The 23,593-nt window shown below is 40.7% G+C and overlaps 1 protein-coding gene across 2 annotated transcripts in view; it reads left to right on the top strand.

Moving 5' to 3' along the window:
* The window catches only part of BANK1 (B cell scaffold protein with ankyrin repeats 1), a 418,472-nt gene that overhangs the window by 278,373 nt on the left and 116,506 nt on the right, over positions 1 to 23,593 (top strand). For both annotated transcript variants that reach the window (XM_083179030.1, XM_083179029.1), the window contains exons 8-9: positions 7,701 to 7,791; positions 10,950 to 11,174. In XM_083179030.1, the coding sequence (XP_083035156.1) occupies positions 7,701 to 7,791; positions 10,950 to 11,174 (316 nt within the window). The remainder of the gene's footprint in view (positions 1 to 7,700; positions 7,792 to 10,949; positions 11,175 to 23,593) is intronic.

The following is a 23,593-nucleotide window of genomic DNA, read 5'->3' as shown; positions in this document are numbered from 1 at the left end:
AAACCCTTTGAGACCAACACTTACTTCAGTGTTCTGTCTCGTGTTCCCGTAGCGTGTTCTTTAACAGGTATTTCACCAGCATACATACAGATCCCACAATAAGGTCTTTGGAATGGAACTTACTTTATATTTCAGTCCCGCGTTCCCGTAGCAGGTACTTGACACACAGGTAATCCACTCGTCCACAGGTAAAAAGGATTTATTGGATACAAGCATGGGTAAAAAACATCACTGCGGTGGGGTGACGGCTGAAGTAAAAAGGAGATGCGGCTGTTCCGGAGTCAAGCGCTGCAGACGCTGTCAATCTGGGGACACCTCCGACTTTCTTACAGCTTTCCTCACCGCTGTACAGACTGCCTGGATGTAGGCAGTAGCAGCATCAACGCGTTTCGGAAAGATTTTCCTTTTTCAAGATATGCTGCACTGTTTCCCGGGTCTCCTTTTCAAGGCTGAGAGGGTTGGTCATCTGACCTATTTAGCCAATCAGAGAGTCCTATAACCCGGCTATAGTATAATATGGCAACGATACATAATTATACCATAATAGAAACAGATATAACAAAGTACAAAAGGTGTGTGCAGAAGAGCATACTAATGCACAAATACACTTGATACATATTTTAACAATCATAAAACCACAAAAATTTATTTAAAATTTATTTTAAAAAACAAGGGTTAAAAAGAATCTCTAAAATCATTTGTAAACATATAAACCGTATTAGCCGGGTTATTATGAGGATGAAAGAGAGAGATAAAAAACATGATTAGTAAAATAAAACAAATCTGTCATTACCTAGAGAGAACCGGCATGTTATAAAAACCATTTACATTCAAAATCCAGGTTTAACCCTCCTGGAGTCAGAGTTTTCATATCAAAAATTGTTTTCATCTCTAATCTTGCGAGATCCCCTTCTGTATTGCGGGTTCTCCAATTTTTATTACAGAGTTTGATCCCACAAAACATTTTCAATGATCTAATGTCACAGCAGTGCTTTTCTTTGAAATGTGCCGACACACTGTGTAGATCGTATCCCTTTTTAACATTTCTTAAATGTTCTGTCATGCGTTCTTTCAACATGCGACCTGTGCGGCCCACATACTGTAGACCGCATATGCATTCTAATAAATACACTACGTTTTTGGAGCCGCATGTGATAAAGTCCCTGATGGTGTAGGAACGTTTGGTGACATTAGATGTGTAAGTGGTAATTTTTTTGTCAAAAGGGACCATTTTGCACATACTACATTGGCCACATCTGTAGAAACCCATCGATGTTATCCTCGATGGTCTTTTATCCATTGGAATGGCGCTTTTTACCAAGTGATTCTTCAGATTGTCAGCTCTTCTGTATACAAAACATGGTTTATCTTTTAATACAGTTTTTAAAGCAGGATCTTTAATGAGGATCCCCCAATGTTTTTTTATAATATTCTCCACTACCCGGTGCTGTGAGGAATATTTGCTAATAAAAAGCACTTCTTCATTTTTTGCATTACTACTGATTTTTTTGGTTTTTAATAAATCATCCCTATTAAGGGTACTGCAGGTTTCCATGGTTTTATCCAAATATCTCTGGTCATATCCTCTTTCTTTAAAATCATTAACCATATTATTGGCCTGTGTTTTAAATATGTCGACATCGCTGCAATTCCTTCTCAATCTTTGAAATTGACTGTTTGGAATGCTGCGGATCCAATTATGGTGATGATTGCTGTCGAATCCAATATAGGAATTACAATCGGTGGGTTTTATATAATTTTTGGTGTTCAGTGCATCCTCTTTTATATATATAGTAAGGTCGAGGAAATTGACCTCTACAGAACTGATTCCAAAGGTGAGTTCTATATTAAACGGATTATTATTTAGATGAATGCAGAAATCCGACAGTGACTGGTCATCTCCTCCCCATATGAACAGCACGTCATCTATGTAGCGTTCCTACACCATCAGGGACTTTATCACATGCGGCTCCAAAAACGTAGTGTATTTATTAGAATGCATATGCGGTCTACAGTATGTGGGCCGCACAGGTCGCATGTTGAAAGAACGCATGACAGAACATTTAAGAAATGTTAAAAAGGGATACGATCTACACAGTGTGTCGGCACATTTCAAAGAAAAGCACTGCTGTGACATTAGATCATTGAAAATGTTTTGTGGGATCAAACTCTGTAATAAAAATTGGAGAACCCGCAATACAGAAGGGGATCTCGCAAGATTAGAGATGAAAACAATTTTTGATATGAAAACTCTGACTCCAGGAGGGTTAAACCTGGATTTTGAATGTAAATGGTTTTTATAACATGCCGGTTCTCTCTAGGTAATGACAGATTTGTTTTATTTTACTAATCATGTTTTTTATCTCTCTCTTTCATCCTCATAATAACCCGGCTAATACGGTTTATATGTTTACAAATGATTTTAGAGATTCTTTTTAACCCCTTCCCGACATTTGACGTACATGTACGTCATGGTCGGGAAGTACTTCCCGACATTTGACGTACATGTACGTCATGGCTTCTAACTGTCACTGCGTCTATAGACGCGGTGACAGTTAAGAGATGTCTGCTGTCCCTGACAGCAGACATCCCCCCTCGCCGCCCAGGGGGGGCAGGGGTGCCCCCCCCCGGTCGGCGATCGCTGTGATTGGCTGTTCAAATCTGAACAGCCAATCACAGCGTTTCCTGTGTTACCGGCGGCTAAGCCGCTCGGTAACACAGAAAACGGTGGTGATCGGTGCAGCACCGATCACCACCGAGCGGCAGCACCCCCCTCCCACCCACCCGGCACTCACCCGGCAGCTCCAGGGGAACAGCAGGCTCACCCGGCTCCCCCAGCAGCAACAGCATCAGCGCACGCAGCGCTTCCCCCCTCCCACCCCCCCCCCCCCCGCAAGCTGCAGCAGCAGCAGTAAATAATAAACTGGGTTATAATGAAATATATATATATATATAAATATATATATATATATATATATATATATATATGTGTGTGTATGTGTATATATATATATATACACATATATGTATGTGTATATATGTATATATATATATACACATATATATATATGTGTATATATATATGTGTATATATATGTATATATATATATATATATGTATATATATATATATATATATATATATATATATATATATATATGCTTCCAGACAGATATTCCCGACATATGACGTATATATACGTCATGGTCGGGAGGTACTTCCCGACCGAAGACGTATATATACGTCATGGTTTTATAAACTGTCACCGCGTCTATAGACGCGGTGACAGTTTGGAGATGTCTGCTGTCCCTGACAGCAGACATCCCCCCTCGCGGCGATCGCTGCGATTGGCTGTTCAAATGTGAACAGCCAATTGCAGCGTTTTCTGTGTTACCGGCGGCTAAGCCGCTCGGTAACACAGTGATCGGTGGTGACCGGTGCTGTTAAGTACAGCACCGATCACCACCGATCGCCAGCCCCCCCCCTCCCACCCGGCAGCCCCCCTCCCTCCCACCCACCCGGCTGCCGCAGCGCCAGCACCCCTCCCAACCCCCCACCAGCCGCAGCGCCAGCCCCCCTCCCAAAGCTGGTGACCAAAATGGGGTCACATGTGGGGGGGTTCCACTGTATTGGTGCTTCGGGGGTCTTGCTAATGCGACATAGCACCCACCATTCATTCCACCACCAAAAATCACTCCTTCCCTTCTGAGTCCTGCCATGCACCCAAATGGTATTTTTGGGTCACATATGAGGCATTGCCGTACTGGGGAGAAATTGGGGCACAGATTTTGGGGTGCTTTGTCTCCTTCATTCCTTGCGAAAATGAAAAATTTTGAGCCAGAACTGCATTTTTGTGTAAAAAATTACATTTTTTTACACAAAAATGCAGATCTGGCTCAAAATTTTTCATTTTCACAAGGAATGAAGGAGACAAAGCACCCCAAAATCTGTGCCCCAATTTCTCCCGAGTATGGCAATGCCTCACATGTGACCAAAAAATACCAGTTGGGTGCATGGCAGGACTCAGAAGGGAAGGAGTGATTTTTGGATTTTGCAGCACAGATTCTGGTTGAATGACCCCTGAAGCACCCATACAGTGGAACCCCCCCACAAGTGACCCCATTTTGCAAACTACACCCTTCAGGGAATTCATCAGGGGGTATAGTGTACATTTCAAACCCCCAGGGGTTTCACCAATTTTGATACAACTGAGCTGTGAAAATGAAAAATTAATTTTTTTCATTTTCACAGCCCAGTTGTATCAAAATTGGTGAAACCCCTGGGGGTTTGAAATGTACACTATACCCCTAAATGAATTCCCTGAAGGGTGTAGTTTGCAAAATGGGGTGACTTGTGGGGGAGGTTCCTAACTTTTAGCACTTATGGTGCCTAGAAACCTACATGGTGCCTAAAAAAAAATCTCATAAAAAGGAGGCTCCAAAATCAAGTAGGTGCTCCTTCTATTATGAAGCCTGTGGTTTGGTCACCGTGCACACTAGGGCCACATATAGGATATTTATGAAAACCAAAGAATTGGGGGAATCAATTTTTAGTCACATTTCTCTAGTAAAATCTACTGTGTTCGTTAGAAAAACGTATTAAAATTGAAACTCTGCAAAAAAAAAGAAATTTTGAAATTTCACCTACACTTTGTTTTAATTCCTGTGAAACACCTAAAGGGTTAACAAACTTCCAAAATGCTGTTTTGAATACTGTGAGGGGTGCAGTTTTTGAAATGGCATCATTTATGGGGGTGTCTCACATACAAGTCCCTAAAAGTCACATCAGAACTGAACTGGTCCCTAAAAAAATCAGTGTTTGAAATTTTCTTGAAAATTTGAGAATTTGCTATTCATATTTGAAGCCTCCTAGTGTCCCAAAAAATTAAAAGGAAGTTGAAATAATGATGTCAACATAAAGTAGACATATGGTCTATGTTAGTTATTAACTATCTTGAGTGGTATGATTATTTGTCTCACAAGCAGAAAATTTAACATTTTGCAAATTGCTAAATTTTCCATTTTTTTACGACATTTTGGTATTTTTCACAAAAAAACACAGACTGCATCGACCCAAATTTACCACTAATTTAAAGTACAATGTGTCACGAAAAAACAATCTCAAAATCACTGGGATAAGTAAAAGCAAAAAAAAGTTATCCCCACTTAAGTGAGACATGTCAGATTTGAAAAAAAGGGCTCTGTCAGGAACGCAAAAACTGGCTCTGTCAGGAAGGGGTTAACCCTTGTTTTTTAAAATAAATTTTAAATAAATTTTTGTGGTTTTATGATTGTTAAAATATGTATCAAGTGTATTTGTGCATTAGTATGCTCTTCTGCACACACCTTTTGTACTTTGTTATATCTGTTTCTATTATGGTATAATTATGTATCGTTGCCATATTATACTATAGCCGGGTTATAGGACTCTCTGATTGGCTAAATAGGTCAGATGACCAACCCTCTCAGCCTTGAAAAGGAGACCCGGGAAACAGTGCAGCATATCTTGAAAAAGGAAAATCTTTCCGAAACGCGTTGATGCTGCTACTGCCTACATCCAGGCAGTCTGTACAGCGGTGAGGAAAGCTGTAAGAAAGTCGGAGGTGTCCCCAGATTGACAGCGTCTGCAGCGCTTGACTCCGGAACAGCCGCATCTCCTTTTTACTTCAGCCGTCACCCCACCGCAGTGATGTTTTTTACCCATGCTTGTATCCAATAAATCCTTTTTACCTGTGGACGAGTGGATTACCTGTGTGTCAAGTACCTGCTACGGGAACGCGGGACTGAAATATAAAGTAAGTTCCATTCCAAAGACCTTATTGTGGGATCTGTATGTATGCTGGTGAAATACCTGTTAAAGAACACGCTACGGGAACACGAGACAGAACACTGAAGTAAGTGTTGGTCTCAAAGGGTTTTGCAGAAAACCACTTTGTTCCATCTGGTTCCTGCGGGTTGCTTTCATTCAAGAAAGTATATATGGGAAATTATCCTCCCTTCCCATAAAGAATCGCATTAATATTTGCACATTCTAGCGCTGGTTTCTCTTAAATATTTCTGTTCTACAGATTAACCCTAGTCCCATCACCTTCAATTTATTAATTAAGCTCTTGTGTTGTACAGTATCAAAGGCCTTCGCAAAATCCAGGTAGACTATGTCTACTGCATTCCCAATATCTAAGTTCTTGCTGACCTACTCGTAAAAGCTTATAAGGTTAGTTTGGCAGATACGATTTTTTACAAACTCATGCTGGTTACCACTGATAATATTATGCCTCACTAAATATTCCTGGATCTCATTTCTTAGAACTCCTTCAAATAATTTCCCCACAATTGAAGTTAAGCTTACCGGTCTAAAGTTTGCTGGGTCATCTCTTTTTCCCTTTTTGAATACTACTTCCGATAATTACCAGTCCCTTGGCACCATACCAAATAAATTTGATAAAATGTAATACAATATGTCCTTCCTTAAGAGGTGTACACACGGAACGATTTTTGCTAGTGAGCAACTTTAACTAAGCGATTTTGATTAAGCGATTTGACTAGATACAGCAGCGATTTTGACTAAGCGATTTTGCCTATGGGCGATTTTGACTATACTAGAATTAACATACTCGATTGGTATTCATTGCAGATCGCCTAGTGAATATCTCCCTCAGTAGTGAATAGCAGCGATTTTGACTAAGCGATTTGACTAAATGCACCAGCGATTTTGACTAAGCGATTTGTCTATGGGCGATTTTGACTATACTAGTATTAACATACTCAGTTGGTATTCATTGCAGATCGCCTAGTCAAAATATTCTTGCCTGGCAACCCTTTTTTTAATAAGCGATTTTATAGGACGATTTGTCTAACCTTGACCAGGAGAGGAGGCAGCGGCGGCTGCTACAGCTGCTGCGGCGACAGGGGGAGGGGGGTGCCTGAATCGCTGTACCCCCGCTCTGGCCAGAGGCAGCCCCCCTACCCCAATCAGGTACCAGCCGCCACTGGAGATGATATTTAAAAGTCCCCAGAGGCAATATTTAAAAGTTGGGAGGTATGACTAATTGGCCTTACACAGCCTTACTATACAATATCCCTGCCTTGTAAGACAATTGGGGAAATTTAATAGGATGAGAGATTCAGAAAAAGAGAGATTTGGTAAGAAATCTCCATTTTTTTTAAAGCGGCAATCATTTACACTGCAAAACCAGTTTGATTTTGCAGTGTAAATGATTGCCGCTTTAAAAAAATTGGAGCTTTTTTACCAAATCTCTCACTTTCTGAATCTCTCATCCTATTAAATTTCACCCAGTGAGTTTGTTGTAAATACAAGGTAGGGATGGATCTGAGTTATATGGGCAACTGGCATGAAGGACAACTGTACAATAAAGGGCAGAGATCAAACAGCTCACAGTCATGATTGCTTTTAATCTGTTCAGAGAAACAATATACTGTATTACTGTAGATCCAATTTAGCTTTAACTTTTGAGTTGAAACAACATTTAAATTAAATTTCTTTTATATGTATGTAAATGTATGTAAACTACATCAAACAGGTAACACACATCCTAATCTCTGCTGATTTTTTTTATGGCATAAAAAAAATCATATTTACAACAAGATGAATAAAATAAAATATGATTTGTATGTCACTAGTCTTATCCTGTCAATTTGAGTATTTCTCTGCTGACATTCCCATTCCTTGCTGTTTTCTAGGAAACAGGGAGCGCTAATCAGGCTGATATACCCAGAGATGGGGTAGAGTTTCAGCACGGAGACGTTTATGTGGACATGGATGAGTGTGCAGGTAAATCACATCAATTTAACATTTTTTCATTTGTGCGCTTGGTTCCAAAGACACATTCCTATGCCTGTTCATTGCAGTGTTGAAATGTTGGCAGGGTTTCTACAGGTTATTGATAGCTTTGTGTACTTACCATTAAGTAAATGTCAAAACACTAAAAGATAATCAGAAAGGGGAGAAAAAAGGAAAATGCTGTCAGTTTTTTTTTATTTTTTAATAAGAACCATTTGTCATGTCCACACACTATGTTTTATATAATGTAGAAAATATCTGTTTTAGGAAAAGTAGCTAAATATTAAGGTTTGTTAATAGGGTTTTAGCTTGCCCTAATTAGGTGCACTAGCATAGTTATATACCACTAGCTAAGCCCGCTCGAAGCAAAAGCTTCAAAAGCTAGTCTGCTACCTTATGATTGCCTCTGTGTTTCTGTATGTGTGAAAGAGAAAGAGATGTTGTTTCACTTGCTGCCAGCAGTTGGCAGTGTTTCGGTTACTTACCGACACTAGACATATATATATATATATATATAGCAGAAAAGTCAGCCTGGCACTCCCGGTTTATCAATTGCAACTGCCGCGGGTGCTCGGTGGAGAAAAGAATGTGTAGTCCTCAGCTCAAACAGGCACTGTCACTCCAGTCACTGGACTTCTGAGTTTCAGCCCTGGGAGTCCCTCTGAGCATGCATAGTAGAGTGACCCACGGTGGCCATGGGTGGTGTTGGGAGGGATCTGACCAGTTCCCTCTACAGCACAGATGTAAAAAAAAGCCAATAAGCTTCTGTAGGGTAAACCCAGCTTACATTACCCTTTACCAGGAAGCTTTGGCGGCCAAGGCTTAGTACATATTGGGAAATGGGGGGTTTTATGCTTTTTCTCATTTGTACATCCCGCCCTATGAAAGTTATCTGTATGTAGCAGGGACAGAGACTGAAGTGGAAATATATAAGTATGTAAAAAGCAAGTCATTGGAATTTGTGAGTTTTATGAAAGCAGTAAAAAATCTGGTGGTATTCTGGATATTTCTGTCATTTAGACCCACCCCCTTCCCACTGCTCCTTGATTGTCACTGATTATCACACCAGCCTAGTGATGCGGGATAGTTGACTACTTTTTGGGGGTGATGGAGACTATGGGCGGGATGCTCCAACATCCACTGCCCTGTATCACCGGGCACCGCATTCTTAATAAACACATATGCTCTAACTTATGCGGTTATTAACGCAAGGGACAGCTCTTGCGATAAGAGCTGCAGGGCATGCTGGGAGCGATCCATGACGGGTCCCTCACACAGCACTGCGGTAAGAAGCCCATAGGCTTCTGTAGGGAATCACCATGCTATTCCCTTCGCAGCACTGACACTCCGGGGGGCTTGGAGTTCCTTACATTTGGATATAAGCCCATCAGGCAGTGCATATCCACCACGCTCATAGGTGTTGTTTTTACGGTCTCCCCGAAATGTTGCTTTAAAAGTATGCATAGCACACTAAGGAGGATTTTAATTCTGATATATCTTATGAAATTCTCTTTCGTATATTACTTCTTACTATGGAAAAAAATCATTGGTCATTTTCCTGCACCTCTTTATTTGATGACAAATTAAAATTGATCATATACATTGCCATGAAGTGCCTTTTCGGGTAGCTTGAAGCAGAACATTGAGTTACCCCTAAAAATGTACTGCTTACTTTTCATTCATCAAACATCCTGAGGACCATTCTGCCAAGGGGAAGCCATCTGGTGGCAAAAACAATATATAGTAAGGAATCTCAATCCCGCACATGCAAAATGTACATTGCCTGAAATAGGTTGGATGATATCATAATCAAATGCTTGCTACATCTTCAGATAAGGTTCAACAAACATTTTAATGCCCATAATACTAAAACTCTGAAAACAAATTAAATTGTTATAGAATTGTTTGACTGCAAATTACCTCTGTATGTATAATCGTTTGATTGGGAGCAGAGGCGTAACTAGATATTCGTAGGCCCCATAGTAAAAGTTTGTAAGGGCCCCCTATTTAGCAGCTGATGGTGATAAATGTATGCAAAACATATTAGAATGAGAGCAAAGATGGACCCCCTTCAGCTCTGGGCCCCATAGCAGCTGCACCCCCTGCACCTATGGTAGTTACGCCCCTGATTGGGAGTCATCTAATGTGGAACTTAGATGCAGTCAAACAATGAAAGCACTTAACAGTCTGACTGACCTTGTTAAACCCATTTCACACTGCACAAATAACCCAGGCCCGACCCGGGTTGTCATAACCTGGGTCACTGTGTGGTGTGAAAGGACCCGTTCACACAGGGAGGAGGCAGCGTCAGCTCAAAATGCTGCCTCCTCCCAAGCCCACTGATGATGCGCTGCTGCTCTGCCCCGCCCCTGTCACTTTGCATATGATGAAGACCTGGCATTTGTGATGTGAACGGGGTATGAGTAAAGCTCCAGCAAATGTTTTCAGATCGGACGATATACATCTGTGTGTGGCAAAAAGTCACAGCTATTTAGGAACCTAATTGTTTAGCAGGAGATGCCAGTGTATGACTAGATAAAAAAAGAAAGAAACATATTTAAAGTGGTTGGGAACAAAATGCTGGCAGTTTAAATCCTGAAAGTCAGAAGACCAACAGCAGGAACACATGGCCAGAATCCCAACACATGCCAAATCCTACCCCTAACCCCAACCCCTCCTCCCCCCTTTCCGCCTGCACAGACTAACCCTAACTATGCCCTAGTGTGCTAACCCCAACCCTGGTACTTACCTCTGGGATGTATCAGGATTCTGGCTGTCAGAATTCCGCTGTCAGCCTCCCGACTGCTGGGATCCCGTATTTTGGCCGAATCCCATTATACAAATAGAACTTGTTATATTTAAAACAGGTAATGTTGATTTTTGTGCTTGGAATTATTTTAGAATTGTTTTCTGTGTTATTTGGAATGAGGGAAGTCTTTAATATTCCCTACAGTAGCTGCAAATCATATTGGAGGCAAAAGAAACAGCTCTTCGATGTTATGTTATATAATATAGCGCAAGCAACATTACTACATTGCATTACATTATAATGTGGAGACATAACTCATTTACCTTTATTCACTTTTTATTTAATATGGTATATTCTTTATGCTATAACCCTAATATGACAGAATTGCAATCTTTAACAGACCTATGTGGAAAAGAACATGAAGAAAATATGGACCAAAGGAATGAGACGGAACTAGAGGCACATGTGTATCCTGTAATAAACTGCCTAGAGGAAAATGGTGGAAAGCAGTCAGACTACAGCGTTTCAGATGGGATATCTGACGCGATTGATGACTATTGCCTTTTAGGACCTGCTGACAATCCCTCAGGACCTTTTAGAAATGATCTATCTTATGTGTTACAAGGTAAGGAACAGATTCAAATGCCTAGCAGGTTATATAAGAGCATTACATATTACATTTTAAGACTCTGTAAAGCGAACCTTTTATTATTTCTACACTTGATCATGCAGCCTTTACAAAAAATGAACTTAAAAGTTTAAATTACATTTTTTTTGTAATTTTTTGAGGCATCGCAAAATAGTGCCTCAGTTGATAATATAAAGCAACCATTATCAACACAGCAGCAAATGTGTGGTGCAATTCAAAGATTACAAATAGGATCACACATACAGTAATCCTAAAGGACCAGAGAAAATAACGTATCAAACTTGCATAAAGTAACCGTTAAGACATTAAGTAAAAACACAGCAAACAGTTCAAATAAAATTACTTGTATGAACTAATCTGCAAGAGGTCAACTCTATTATATGATTGCAAAAGTGACTGGTTGAGTTGCAATGACATACTGTACCTGTACTGCACCCCTGCTTCCACCTCCTCCACTTCCACCTTTGTGTTATACCGGAAACCCTGGGATTCTGCATTAAGGGAGATGTGCCAATGCCTTGGGAGAAGGTTAACATTTACTTTAATTAAAAACACGTTGCAGACCAGGTAATATTATTCATTTGAATCACGTTATCATTAGACAGTTATGTTGGCTTTTGCTCATATTTTAACTAATATCTGATTGGCTGTTATATAATATGTCACATTTCTTCACGTTTCTTTATCAATCTGTTAACTATATCTAGTTTGTACATTTCAAACATATTTTTCACAAAGGTCATCTGCTGTAAAATATATATGACGCATTATATCAGTTGTGAATGTCTATGTCTTGTTTCGTTGCTTATCGCCCAGCAAGAATGTATTCGGGATTGAGAACAATCACATTGGTTACTGGATACCAGATAACTTAATTTCAGTATGTAAGGTTGACTTTGTACAGAAAGCAGTAGAGCCAAAGCATCATTTCTTTAACAAGAGTTTATGGCTAACATGTTGCAGAAATTTAAAGCACAATTAACAGGTCTTTAATGCTAACACTAAGGGGTGTGTTCCCTAACTAGCAGGCAGCACCGCTATAGGCTGGGGTGCTGCTATGCTGGGAACGCCCCCAGAGTGATAAAAACAGGGCCAAGCCACAAGTTCATACACTCTTTTCAGGCCTTCGACAAGGGGGGCAGCCTATAGCGGTGCTGCCTGCTAGTTAGGGAACACACCCCTTAGTGTTAGCATTGAAGACCTGTTAATTGTGCTTTAAATTTCTCATTTAATTTAACCTAGTTATATATAATCATGTTATCATTCTTGCACTCTGCTGGATCGTTCCCAGGTTGCGGAATGTTAACAGTTTGGGCCCTAAAGATTTTTGATAGCAAAACACCATCTACTGACACTGCATTACATAACTCAATTTCTGTAATTGGGCGCTGCGGATTCCTTGTGGTGCCATATAAACAAAAGAATAATAATAATAATAATAATAATAATATTAATAATAATAATGACAATGGCAAGAAAATCACAAAAGATTATTTAAAAATAATTAATAAACCCACATGGACATGTAGCTTTACCTATAGGGAGTTTTCAGAATAATTATATATATATATATATATATATATATATATATATATAATATGTCTAGTGTCTGTGTGTAATGACACTGCCATCTGCTGGCAGCGAGTTAAACTACATCTCTTTCTCTTTCACACATACAGAAACACAGAGGCATCACAAGAATCACAAGGTAGCAGACTATCTTTCGAAGCTTTTGCCTCGAGCGGGCTGCTAGTTCAGTATATTTCCTGTGAAGCAGCATTAATGTTATCTAAATTTAAACTAATACTTATGTTCTTAACATGTATTTTTTTAGTTTAGTAAGATGCCCCTAAAGACCTTACGCAAATGATTTGAGAACATCTTGAAATGTTTGTCATTCATTTGAAACCAGAAAGATCCATTGGTTCCACTGTAAACGCTGATTTGCATTGACTTTAATTTCTGACAAAAGCTCAGTACCTAATTAACTAAGCTGGAAATCCAATTTGTTTGAATGTTTTCTCTAGACAAGATAATAAAGGATCAATATGGCTTATCGCATCTCTGGTGTTACAATGCACATCAGGATTTCCTTGGCATTCTGATGCCAATCATTCTTTCCAATTTCACACCCACACAAGAATTTTAGATGAGTTTCTGTGTGTTAAATGTACACTGCAGTCACGTAGGCAAAAGAATGTCAGTGATGCTTATACAGTGACTATATTTCTTTTGAATGTTACAAAGGCCAATAAATAACTTTCTAGTTGGGCAGTCCCAACAAAGCCAATGGGTGAATTGATTGTGTATCTTATGTAAAAAAAATAATAATAATAATAATAATGTAACTTGTTAGTTACCGTTAACTTTTTATGCAACATATTATAATGACCTTTTCTGAAAATATTGTACTCATTATTTGCTTCATGGTGGCATATTTTATTTTAGAGGTTTATGAATGAGTTTAATCAGAAAGGGAGCACTATGTTGTTTTGAATACAGAACACAAATTTTGCTTTATTCTTCAGAGGCAGGAAGGGGGTTGTTGAGCAAGGGGATAGCTACTGTACCATAGGTGCATGGAGTGCAGCTACTATGGGGCCCAGAGATGAGGGGCCTTCCTTCCCTGTCACAGTTACATGTGTTATATACAAGGGCATAACTACCATAGGTGCAGAGAGCGCAGCTGTTATGGGGCCCAGATTCCTCCCTGTCACATGTGTTATATAAATGGGATGCGGTCATTTGGTCTACTGCATTATGGTAGAAAGTCATTAGGTCGAATCCATTAGGTCGACATGCTAAAAGGTCGACATGACTCTAGGTCGACATGGGAAAAGGTCGACATGATTCTAGTTCGAAAGGTCATTAGTTCGACAGGTCATTAGTTCGACAAGGTCATTAGTTCGACATTGTCTATGTCGACATTCACAAGGTCGACATGGAGTTTTTCACTGTTTTTTGAGCCAACATGTGCCGACAGGCGGTATTTCATGCCCTACCATCCACTAGGGCGTGGTGGGAGAATAAAATAGTGTGCCGAGCGTAGCGAGGCACCGTGCCCGACGCATTGCGAGCGCAGCGAGCGATGCGAGGGGATGCAGTGCACTTTAAACTGTGTCCATGTCGACTGTGTTGACATTCAGGTAAAAAAACAGTGAAAAACCCCATGTCGACCTTGTGAATGTCGACATAGACAATGTCGAACTAATGACCTTGTCGAACTAATGACCTGTCGAACTAATGACCTTTCGACCTAGAATCATGTCGACCTTTTCCCATGTCGACCTAGAATCATGTCGACCTTTTAGCATGTCGACCTAATGGATTCGACCTAATGACTTTCTACCATAATGCAATAGACCAAATGATCCCAACCCATATAAATGGGTGCAGCTACCATAGGTGCAGGCAGGGGTTAAAGTGAGGGGGAACGGGGTGGAACTGAATTCCCCCACCTCTAATGGTGAGGTGGAACATATTAACCTCCACATTGGCCCTGCACAGTAACTCTTAAAGGAAAGCATTCTAGTTTGCAAAGGGATGCCAAAAACCCTACCACTGGCCCTGTCTCTGCCTAATGAAGGGGAGGAGAAGGGGGTAACTAGGTGGCATAGAGAAATGAGTTCCCCCACCTCTGCATGACCACTTTAAGCCCTGGGTGCAGAGAGCGCAGCTGTTATGGAGCCCAGATATAAGTGGCGCCCTCCTTCCCTGTCATGGTTACATGTGTTATATACATGGGCATAGCTACCATAGGTGCAGAAAGTACAGCATGGACATCCCAGGTCATCAGTGCTGCTGCTGATTTAATAAAGGATAACCTAGGAGAAAGTTAACTTAAGAGGATTGTGCACAATAAAAAATAACTGGTAATAGATAAATAATTCAGCATGGATTGTTAAACAGAGCATTCGTAAATCAAGCAATTATCAAACAACTGCACTGAGTAAATCAAACATCTCCAGAAGCATATAGAGATAAGTGTCATGATCCAGTGTTTCTCCAGGTTTGCGCTAAAGTGCTTAAAGAGTTCTTTGTGGAGTATACAGATTACAGGTGCACCAGAAATCCAGCAGCGTCCTTCCTGTCACTGTGGCGCACACAGCTTTGCTGCAATCCGCTCATCCTGACAGTGCCTCACTATGCCCGTGTCCATTGTAATCTCTCAGGCCACGCTTCCACCACAGCAAGTTTCCCTCTTCCAAACAGGGGCACCGCCATCTTGCCTGCTGTCACATGACTCTCAGCGGTCAATCTGGAAACTCCATCTCTGACATCACTTCTCTCCAGCCAATCAACAACATCTTGTTACTATAACGATGGGAAGATCTTCTAAATCATCAGTGCAATGGTGTCTACAGCCTAGTAGTATCCTTGGACCTGCTCCTGTGATATCCTGTCTGCAGACTAGTGATTTTACCATTCAGCACAGCCTAACTCCATGCAGTGTACTCTGCAAAAACCTCCATCAATTCCAGCCAATCTCCAGAGGCTGTTATTAGCTTTTCAGCTACTATCTGTGGGTTCCCAGCTTACCATTGACCTCGTTATCACTATCAATTCATCATCGATATTCTATCGGTTCCAGAAGACCTTCTGAGCTATCTAAAGCTTTTTCGTTTTTTCCCAGTGGTCATTACCAAGTCTCCCAATCATCATTGATTACCATTGATTCATCATCAGTTCACCATCGGATTATCATCAGAGCTTTAAACTTCACTGTTGACTATCTATTATCACTTATTACCGAAGTACCACCTGCTTCTACCAGTCACCACTCTGAAAGCATCATCATTATCCGCCATGATCGGTGCTCCAAACATCAATGTCGATGTCATCCTCAGTGAACTCTTATTGTGCCTGTGTTAGTGTTTTTTACCTGAGTTCATATACTTACCTGCAGCATCCCTTTCTACTATATCCAAAATCCCATCGATTTCCTACATCAGCGACTTCTAATACCACATCCAGTATCCTCAACTACCAACATCTCTTCAGTTTCAGCTGATTCCAGTCCTCCATTGATTCCAGGCAATTCCAGCCTATACAGTATCTGGTTCCAGTCCGGTGCAAATTCTCTCATTCCTCATTGCCATAGACTCTCACTGTTACACCCAAGCAAATACTCACCTTCCAGAACTCCAGTATCCATAACCATGCCTTCGAGCCCTGGACTCCACCTCATAATAAGAGCCAGAGGCGTAACTATACTTTTGGGACCCCATAGCAAAATTTCCACTGTGCTCCCACCCCCACACAGAGTATTTTTGAAGGGCAGATATTTGCTGATAAGGGCGAACACCTTCCACAACATTCAGTCACAGCCTCATACTGCTATCCACAGATGCTGCAATCCAGTGGCGTAACTATAGCTCCACAGCCCCCGCGGTGGTGGGGAGGCGCAGAGAAAGTTTGGGCGCCGGGGGTCTGCGGGGCTATAGTTACCCGCACTGTCTGCGGTACCTGCCTGCCGTGCCGTGACTGCCGTCACAGTCCCGTTTCTGTTAGCGCTGGCTCCTGCTTCTATAATGGAAACGGACACATAGAAAATGGCTGCCCCCATACTGCAGACCGTTTTCTGTCTTCAGTATGGGGGCAGCCATTTTCTAAGAGTCACTTTTCATTGTTAGCAGCAGGAGCCAGCGATACGGGACCATGACGGCACGGCAGGCAGGTACCTACCGCAGACAGCAGCGGGTGGGCAGGTATGGGCGCCGAGGGGAGGGGGAGTGGGGGGCAATTTTTTTTTGCGGCGGGGGGCGCATAATAAGTAGTTACGCCACTGCTGCAATCATACCCTGCACATCCCTAGGCAACACCATTGGTTGCACCAACAGAACCCACACCATCTGCACTCTTTCTGAAGACAGGCTGCGGGCCATAAAGCAGCACATTACAGGCCTTAAAGCAGTAGCTACACTGCTGCTGAGAGACCTGCCCATTGATGTGGGCAAAGATTATTAAGATTCCTATCTTCCTTTATAATCCAGCCCCTGAGGTTAAATCACACAAGTTCAACCCTCAGGTGTGACAATAAGAGTAGCATAAAGTTAGGTTTCAGCTTGGCTATTGCTGCTTACACTTCTAATACAAAATACAAAGGACCTTATTCTGGTTGATTCGCAAGTCCACCAGATGCTGCCCTGCGAATGCTGGGACGTTCGCCCCCGTCGCACACCATGTACGCTCGCATGGGCTGTGAATGAATGTTTTACAGCCGTGGCCGCACACATCTGGCATATGTACAGTACATGTGCAGAAATGCAGCTGAGCCAAACATCAGTCCCCGTGCGAACAGACCAGAATAACCCCCAAAGTTCATAGCATTTAATGGTCACACTGATGTTTGTTGAGTACAAACCCAACTGTGCATAATAAATCAAAAAGCCTGTTAATAATAGTAACTTTTTGCTTAAGGCAATAACCCACCTTCTGAGCTTTTTACTACAGTTTAGATCTGAATATTGGTATATTGGTTCCTCCTAATAGTGGAGATCAATCATCTGCTGTTCAAATTACATTCCAAACCACAGATGTCAAAACTCACGACTAAAGATGAATAAATAATATGGAATGCCTTTTGGCGAGACTCTTTATTAATGTTTTATACACTGTTTGAAAAAAAAACATTTACAACGGTTAAAGTATTGTAGCATAATACAAATGTTATAATATGTAAACATGTTTCCTCTAGTGTCTTGGAGGACAATTTATTAAAGGTAAACTTACCTTACCTCAAATATTACAATACATAACCTCTTTCAAATATTAAGGTTTGATTCAAGAACCCACCCAAATTGCCGAAAGTTGCAAATTGTGATTTTTGTCAATCTGCACGTGCATCACCGCAGTCAAGGTAGCAATGGATGGCGCCAATGGTGCGATGGGGCAGGGAGGCTGCATAATCCCACCAAAGTCTGGACAACAAAGAGTAACAGTCTAATGGTTCACATCGCTGCTTTAACTACGCTGGCCATAGAGTCCATCTAAAGGATCTCTTCCCTCCTTTAACCGCTCCAGCCATAGAGTCATAGTCTAATAAGTATCTTCCCTGGTTTAACCACTCCAACCACAATTCTATTGTCCTCTTAGCTGCTTTAACCTTCCTGGTCATAGAGTCACCGTCTAATGGTTCTCTTCACTACTTTAACCCTTTGAGTGCCAAGTGAATTTGTCAAAATAGGTGTGAAAATTGCCAAGCAAACATTTGTATTCATCATAATGACCTGTAACGTTTACCTTATATAGGACATCTAACCGTTTTTTACACATTTTTTATTTGAATTTTATATAACAAATGTGAGCGATGCTGGAGTTTTTAGCAGATATTTTGAACATCTCTTACTAAGATGTTGGCACTCAAAAAATGTAAGTACCCTGGCCACAGAGTCACAGTCTAAAGCAATCTCTCTTGCTTTAACCACTCCAACCACAAAGTCGTTGCTTTGTTGTTGCTTTGTTTTCTTCGGGCCTCCCGGGCCATAGAGTCACAGAATAATGTTCTGCTTTAACCTCCCGGGCCATGGAGTCACAGTTTATTGTTCTGCTTCAATCACCTGGGCCGCACTATACTTACATTAGTGTACATACTCTCAATTACACAAAAATAAAGATTTGTAAGAATATACTGTACCTCAATAGGCCCGCTAGCTGCAGTGTTCTCAAAAAGAAAATATGTTACTACACTGTCCCAACCACAAGTAAAATGTGTGAATACAATGAGACCTCATCATTACTATTAATTCTTAAAAACTTGAATCCACTAACCATCTATACCTCTGAGCCATTCAAGTATACAGTAAGTGCTTGCGGTCATTTTCCTAAATCTCCTAAAATCTGATAATACAGTACCTCCTTGAAAGGACAGGTATGGAGGTATATCTTTATGTATGTTGGATTTTATGAGTAAATATAAAATATAATTAGTAGAAATGATATATTTATGAAACCACTAATCATAGATGGGGGGGGGGCTTCACACTTTAGCTAAGGGAAACATATTTCCTAATTCAGACCTGATTGCATGGCAAATTTGTTATCAAAATGGGCAAAACCATGTGCACTGCAGGTGGGGCAGATGTAAAATGTGCAGGGTGAGATAGATTTGGGTGGGGTGTGTTCAAACTGAAATCTAAATTGCAGTGTAAAAATAAAGCGGACAGTATTTACCCTGCACAGAAACAAAATATCCCACCCAAATCTGACAGGTGTTAATAAGTGTAGGGCAACAGGGGACAGTTCCCAGCCAACAGTGACTGGCAGAACATTGCTATCTATATGTATGGGAATGAAGTCATGAATGTACAGTACACAACACATGCGCACACACAATGTTGACAGGTGAGTTTATGGTTAGATTTTAGTGTTAAAAAGATAAGTAAACATCTGTGCTTTACTGTAAATGCAGCTAAAGTAAAACAGATGGTTTCCAAAAACCCTCCAATTTGAATGGCAAGTACAGTAATAAATACATTTTTGTCCCCCCACTTATTTATTTATGGTTAATTAATGTTATGTTCAGATGACATGCCAATATAAAATGTCAATAATGATGTGCCAACTCTTAGCATCCACAAAGCTAACATTCTATGTGGATGTCGACATGTTGCCATTTTGAACGTCAACTTAATATATCACACCTCAATGTGAGCACATACAACTGTACTTACTGTAACTTGCTTTGCATTTTACTGCAAGCAGTTCTACTTGCACTATGTGGTGCCAGCCAGTGTGTGCTACTATGTGCCTACCCTACAATCAGCCATTTCCTAGATGGAAATGTACTGTACGTGCCTGACTGTGGAAGAACAGAGGTATCAGCCTTGTGCATCTTTACATGCTGTTGTTATTCTGTACCACCTGGTGCATCTTTAGAGACTTGCACCAGCCTCATGCTAGGTGCAGACTCTTCATCAGCATATGGTCTCCATCTGAGTTTGTAACCAGCTCAGCGACACACCCGTGACCAAGTCATTATAAGCCCATAACATAAACCATCTTCATGCATCTGAATAGCAACCTCCTAGTCAGCTCCCAGGAACACCCAGCACATTTCCAAAACATTCCTGATACTGTGTATCTCATTCGCAGCTGTGCATGTGTGCAAACAACCATGGGACTGCTTCTCTGTGCATACAACCATGGGACTACACTTATGTGTGGCATACAACCATAGGACTACACCCCATGGGCCTGATTCTCTTTGCATACAAAAATGCAGCTGTGCGACTGTGCGTACAACCATTAGACTATGGGGGTTATTCACATCCATTTGTTTTATAAAAAAATTGCACATACCATTGCGCATGTCAAACCTACGCACGCAATATGCGAAGGTACGCCCATACCCATGCGAACGTGCGTCTTCGCAATGGTACACAAATGGGAGTGGACTAATAATATCACACACACTTGCGTGCTCGTTGGTAGAGTCCAATGGCCACACCATCATCCTGCTGTGCGAACATACTCATACATACCAAGCAAATTTTCTCGGAAAGTGCAACAAATACACGCACGCAACCCAATTACACACGCTCATTAATAAACTCTCTAGCCTTACATCATTGTGTCAATTGAAAATAATTAAATAATTACCACTCAATTATGACTTACTAATTAATGTTTTCTCAAGTAGTTTTGGCTATGTGTAATGTGAGAAACTAACTTTTTAACTTGTAAGTTTTGTGCTTTTGTTTACATGATATATGTGTTATTCTGCCCATGCGGCATGTATTATGTCGGGATGACGAAGAGACCTTTCTGAGATCGAATTGCCAATCACAGAAGCACGATCAGATTAGCCCTAGAATCAGGAGAAACTGACAAACCAGTGGCCAGTAATTGCCTGGAAAAAGGTCACTAAGTGGCTACAATAAAAAGTATGTTGGTTGACCACATATCTAAAGCACTCCGAGTAGGGGATAGAGTAAGGCCCTTCGAAGATGTGAGGTGAAATGGATCTATAACCTGGACACTTTGGCACCTAAAGGCCTCAATGAGAATAATCCTTTAAACATTTTTATTTGAATATGGTTCAGTTTTGCTGATTGGTGGAAGGGGTATAACGAAATGCATATAGACCCTGTATCCTCCAACTAATGTAAATTAATGAAGATGTTTTGATCAATCGATGATTATACTTCTACTGTGTATATAAATATAAAAATATAAATGAAACAATCAATAAAATTTATATTTGGGCCCGGTGTTGGGGAACTGTACAGAGTAAGTAGCCAGGGAGTGCATGGGTAACCGGAGTCACCCAGAAGCCACCCATCATGTCCTTCCAGCTATTTTAATCTCTACTATATCCCAGTTTGACATATGACAAAAGAGTTATGGGCACTTCCGGGAAAGTTTGAATTGAATGCCAGGATTTCCATGGATGGTCCACATATCACCATCACGTTAAGCGAATGAAACATTTTCCGATTATGGAAACTGCGTTCGCTGCGTGATGGTAGCATGAATGGAACATGTGTCCCATCCACATTACCTATCACATTAGGGAAGCCAGCAAGGTGTTGAAATTGCTGCTTGCACCTATCAAGGCTATCCTGGTCAAATGGCATGGCTATGAAGTGCCCCTTGAGCCAAAACATGGCTGACATAACACGTCTCAGGATCCTACTAAAAGTAGGCTGGGATATACCCAGCAAGGCACAGAAATGTAACACCGCCAACCACTGGGTGAGTGGTGTTATTGCTGTTGGGAGCCTGTGACGACTTTCTAGATCACTCTCTATTAAAGAGAGAGTGTCTAGGAAGACCTGTGGAGGCAAACGATAGTGCATTACAACCTCATCGTCAGGCATCCCAAAGAGGGAAACACGTGTGCGATAGATTCTCACACGTCCTGGCCTCCTCCCCCGAGAACAACGAGTCACAGGTTGTTGTTGTTGTGCCCCCACCATCACATTCATAACTGCCTCAGCATACTACAAGACAAGAAATGTAGTGTCAAATATAACAACACAAAACATAAACCATTGACATTACAAATCCATTGTCTAAAATAAAAATTAACTTTACAGGCGTAACATTGGGGAAACAATGCATTCTCTTAATGAGCTGTGTGAAGAATATAATGAATAAAGTGTTAATTATGGATATTTTAAACATTATACCAACACACATAACTCACATACTGTACATACCTTAGTTGACATTTTAACAATGATGAAACACTTTACAACATAACACCTTGCACCACTTATCCACAGTATAATCCAGTGTGTGAAACCACTTTCCCATTATACAAAATGAAGGAAAGCTCCATTGAGCAAAGTGTTTGTTGTTGCTGCTATTTATTAATGTGAAAACACTACAATAAGACATTACTAAGTTATATTGCTACACACTCCACATACCATACAGTCATTAGTCATTGATAGGAGTAAAGTTTTTACAACACAGCTTACACAAATGCATGTAAGCATTGCCACAAACATATTTGTTAGTTGAAAAAGCAGCATGTAGGCCAACATGTTAAACCTACCTGCAAATATTTGCAAAAAATCGGTGCAATTCAATCCCATACAGCACAAGCACTGCTACACACACACAATAGCACAATGGCAAGCATTGCTTTTATAGGTATATGAGAGCCGTTTGCCTGCAATTATTTGCAGAAATACACCTGTTATGCACGCACGCCTATGAAGCATCTCACCATAGTTGTGTGTGAAGCATAACATATGGAATACGGAAATGGGTTTAAATTGAGTAGCAGTAAAAATTGCTGAGTTGGTATATTTACATCACCATGTTTATTGAACTCAAACAACACATACATGTATTGTTGTTATGTGTACATTAACAACCTGTATGCATATGTTGTTTGTGATGATCATGTGGATCTGCTCTCTTCAATGTTGGCAAACCAGACTCACACACTAAATCCAGGAGTGCCCAATTTCTACAATGGGAGATGGATATATTAGTCCCCCAAGCCCAGGACCTTATTGAATTTGCCCCTAAACAAATGGGGTCTGCAGCTAAAGAGAAAATATGGCAACAGTTTGCAGATGAATGAAATAAAGTCGCACCATACAATAGGCCCTGGAAGAATGTTCGGCGAAGGCATGTCTTTTTTCATTATTGTTTTTTTAGAAAAATGTGTCAGAATTGGTTATTATTACATACAACGTTAGTAATACTAACAAAAAAGTAAAAATGTGTAATGTTGTGTAGGTAATTACGCCTAATTCCCGGTATGATTTTCTTAATGGATGTCTGTGAAAGTAGGAGGGTAAACGCAATTTTTTTTTGTAAAGTGTACCCTGAAATAACCTCTTCATGCACCTTTTTATTAATAGTACCAAATGTGGAAATGATGTGCAGTTGGTGAAATTGCTAATGGTTGATGGCTTATTTGGTGTGCAATATTA

Source organism: Crinia signifera, chromosome 1 (assembly GCF_055691185.1).
Source record: "Crinia signifera chromosome 1, ASM5569118v1, whole genome shotgun sequence".
NCBI classification, from domain to species: domain Eukaryota; kingdom Metazoa; phylum Chordata; class Amphibia; order Anura; family Myobatrachidae; genus Crinia; species Crinia signifera.
Note: the sequence above shows the minus strand (reverse complement) of the source record. Positions and strands in the feature narration are given on the sequence as shown.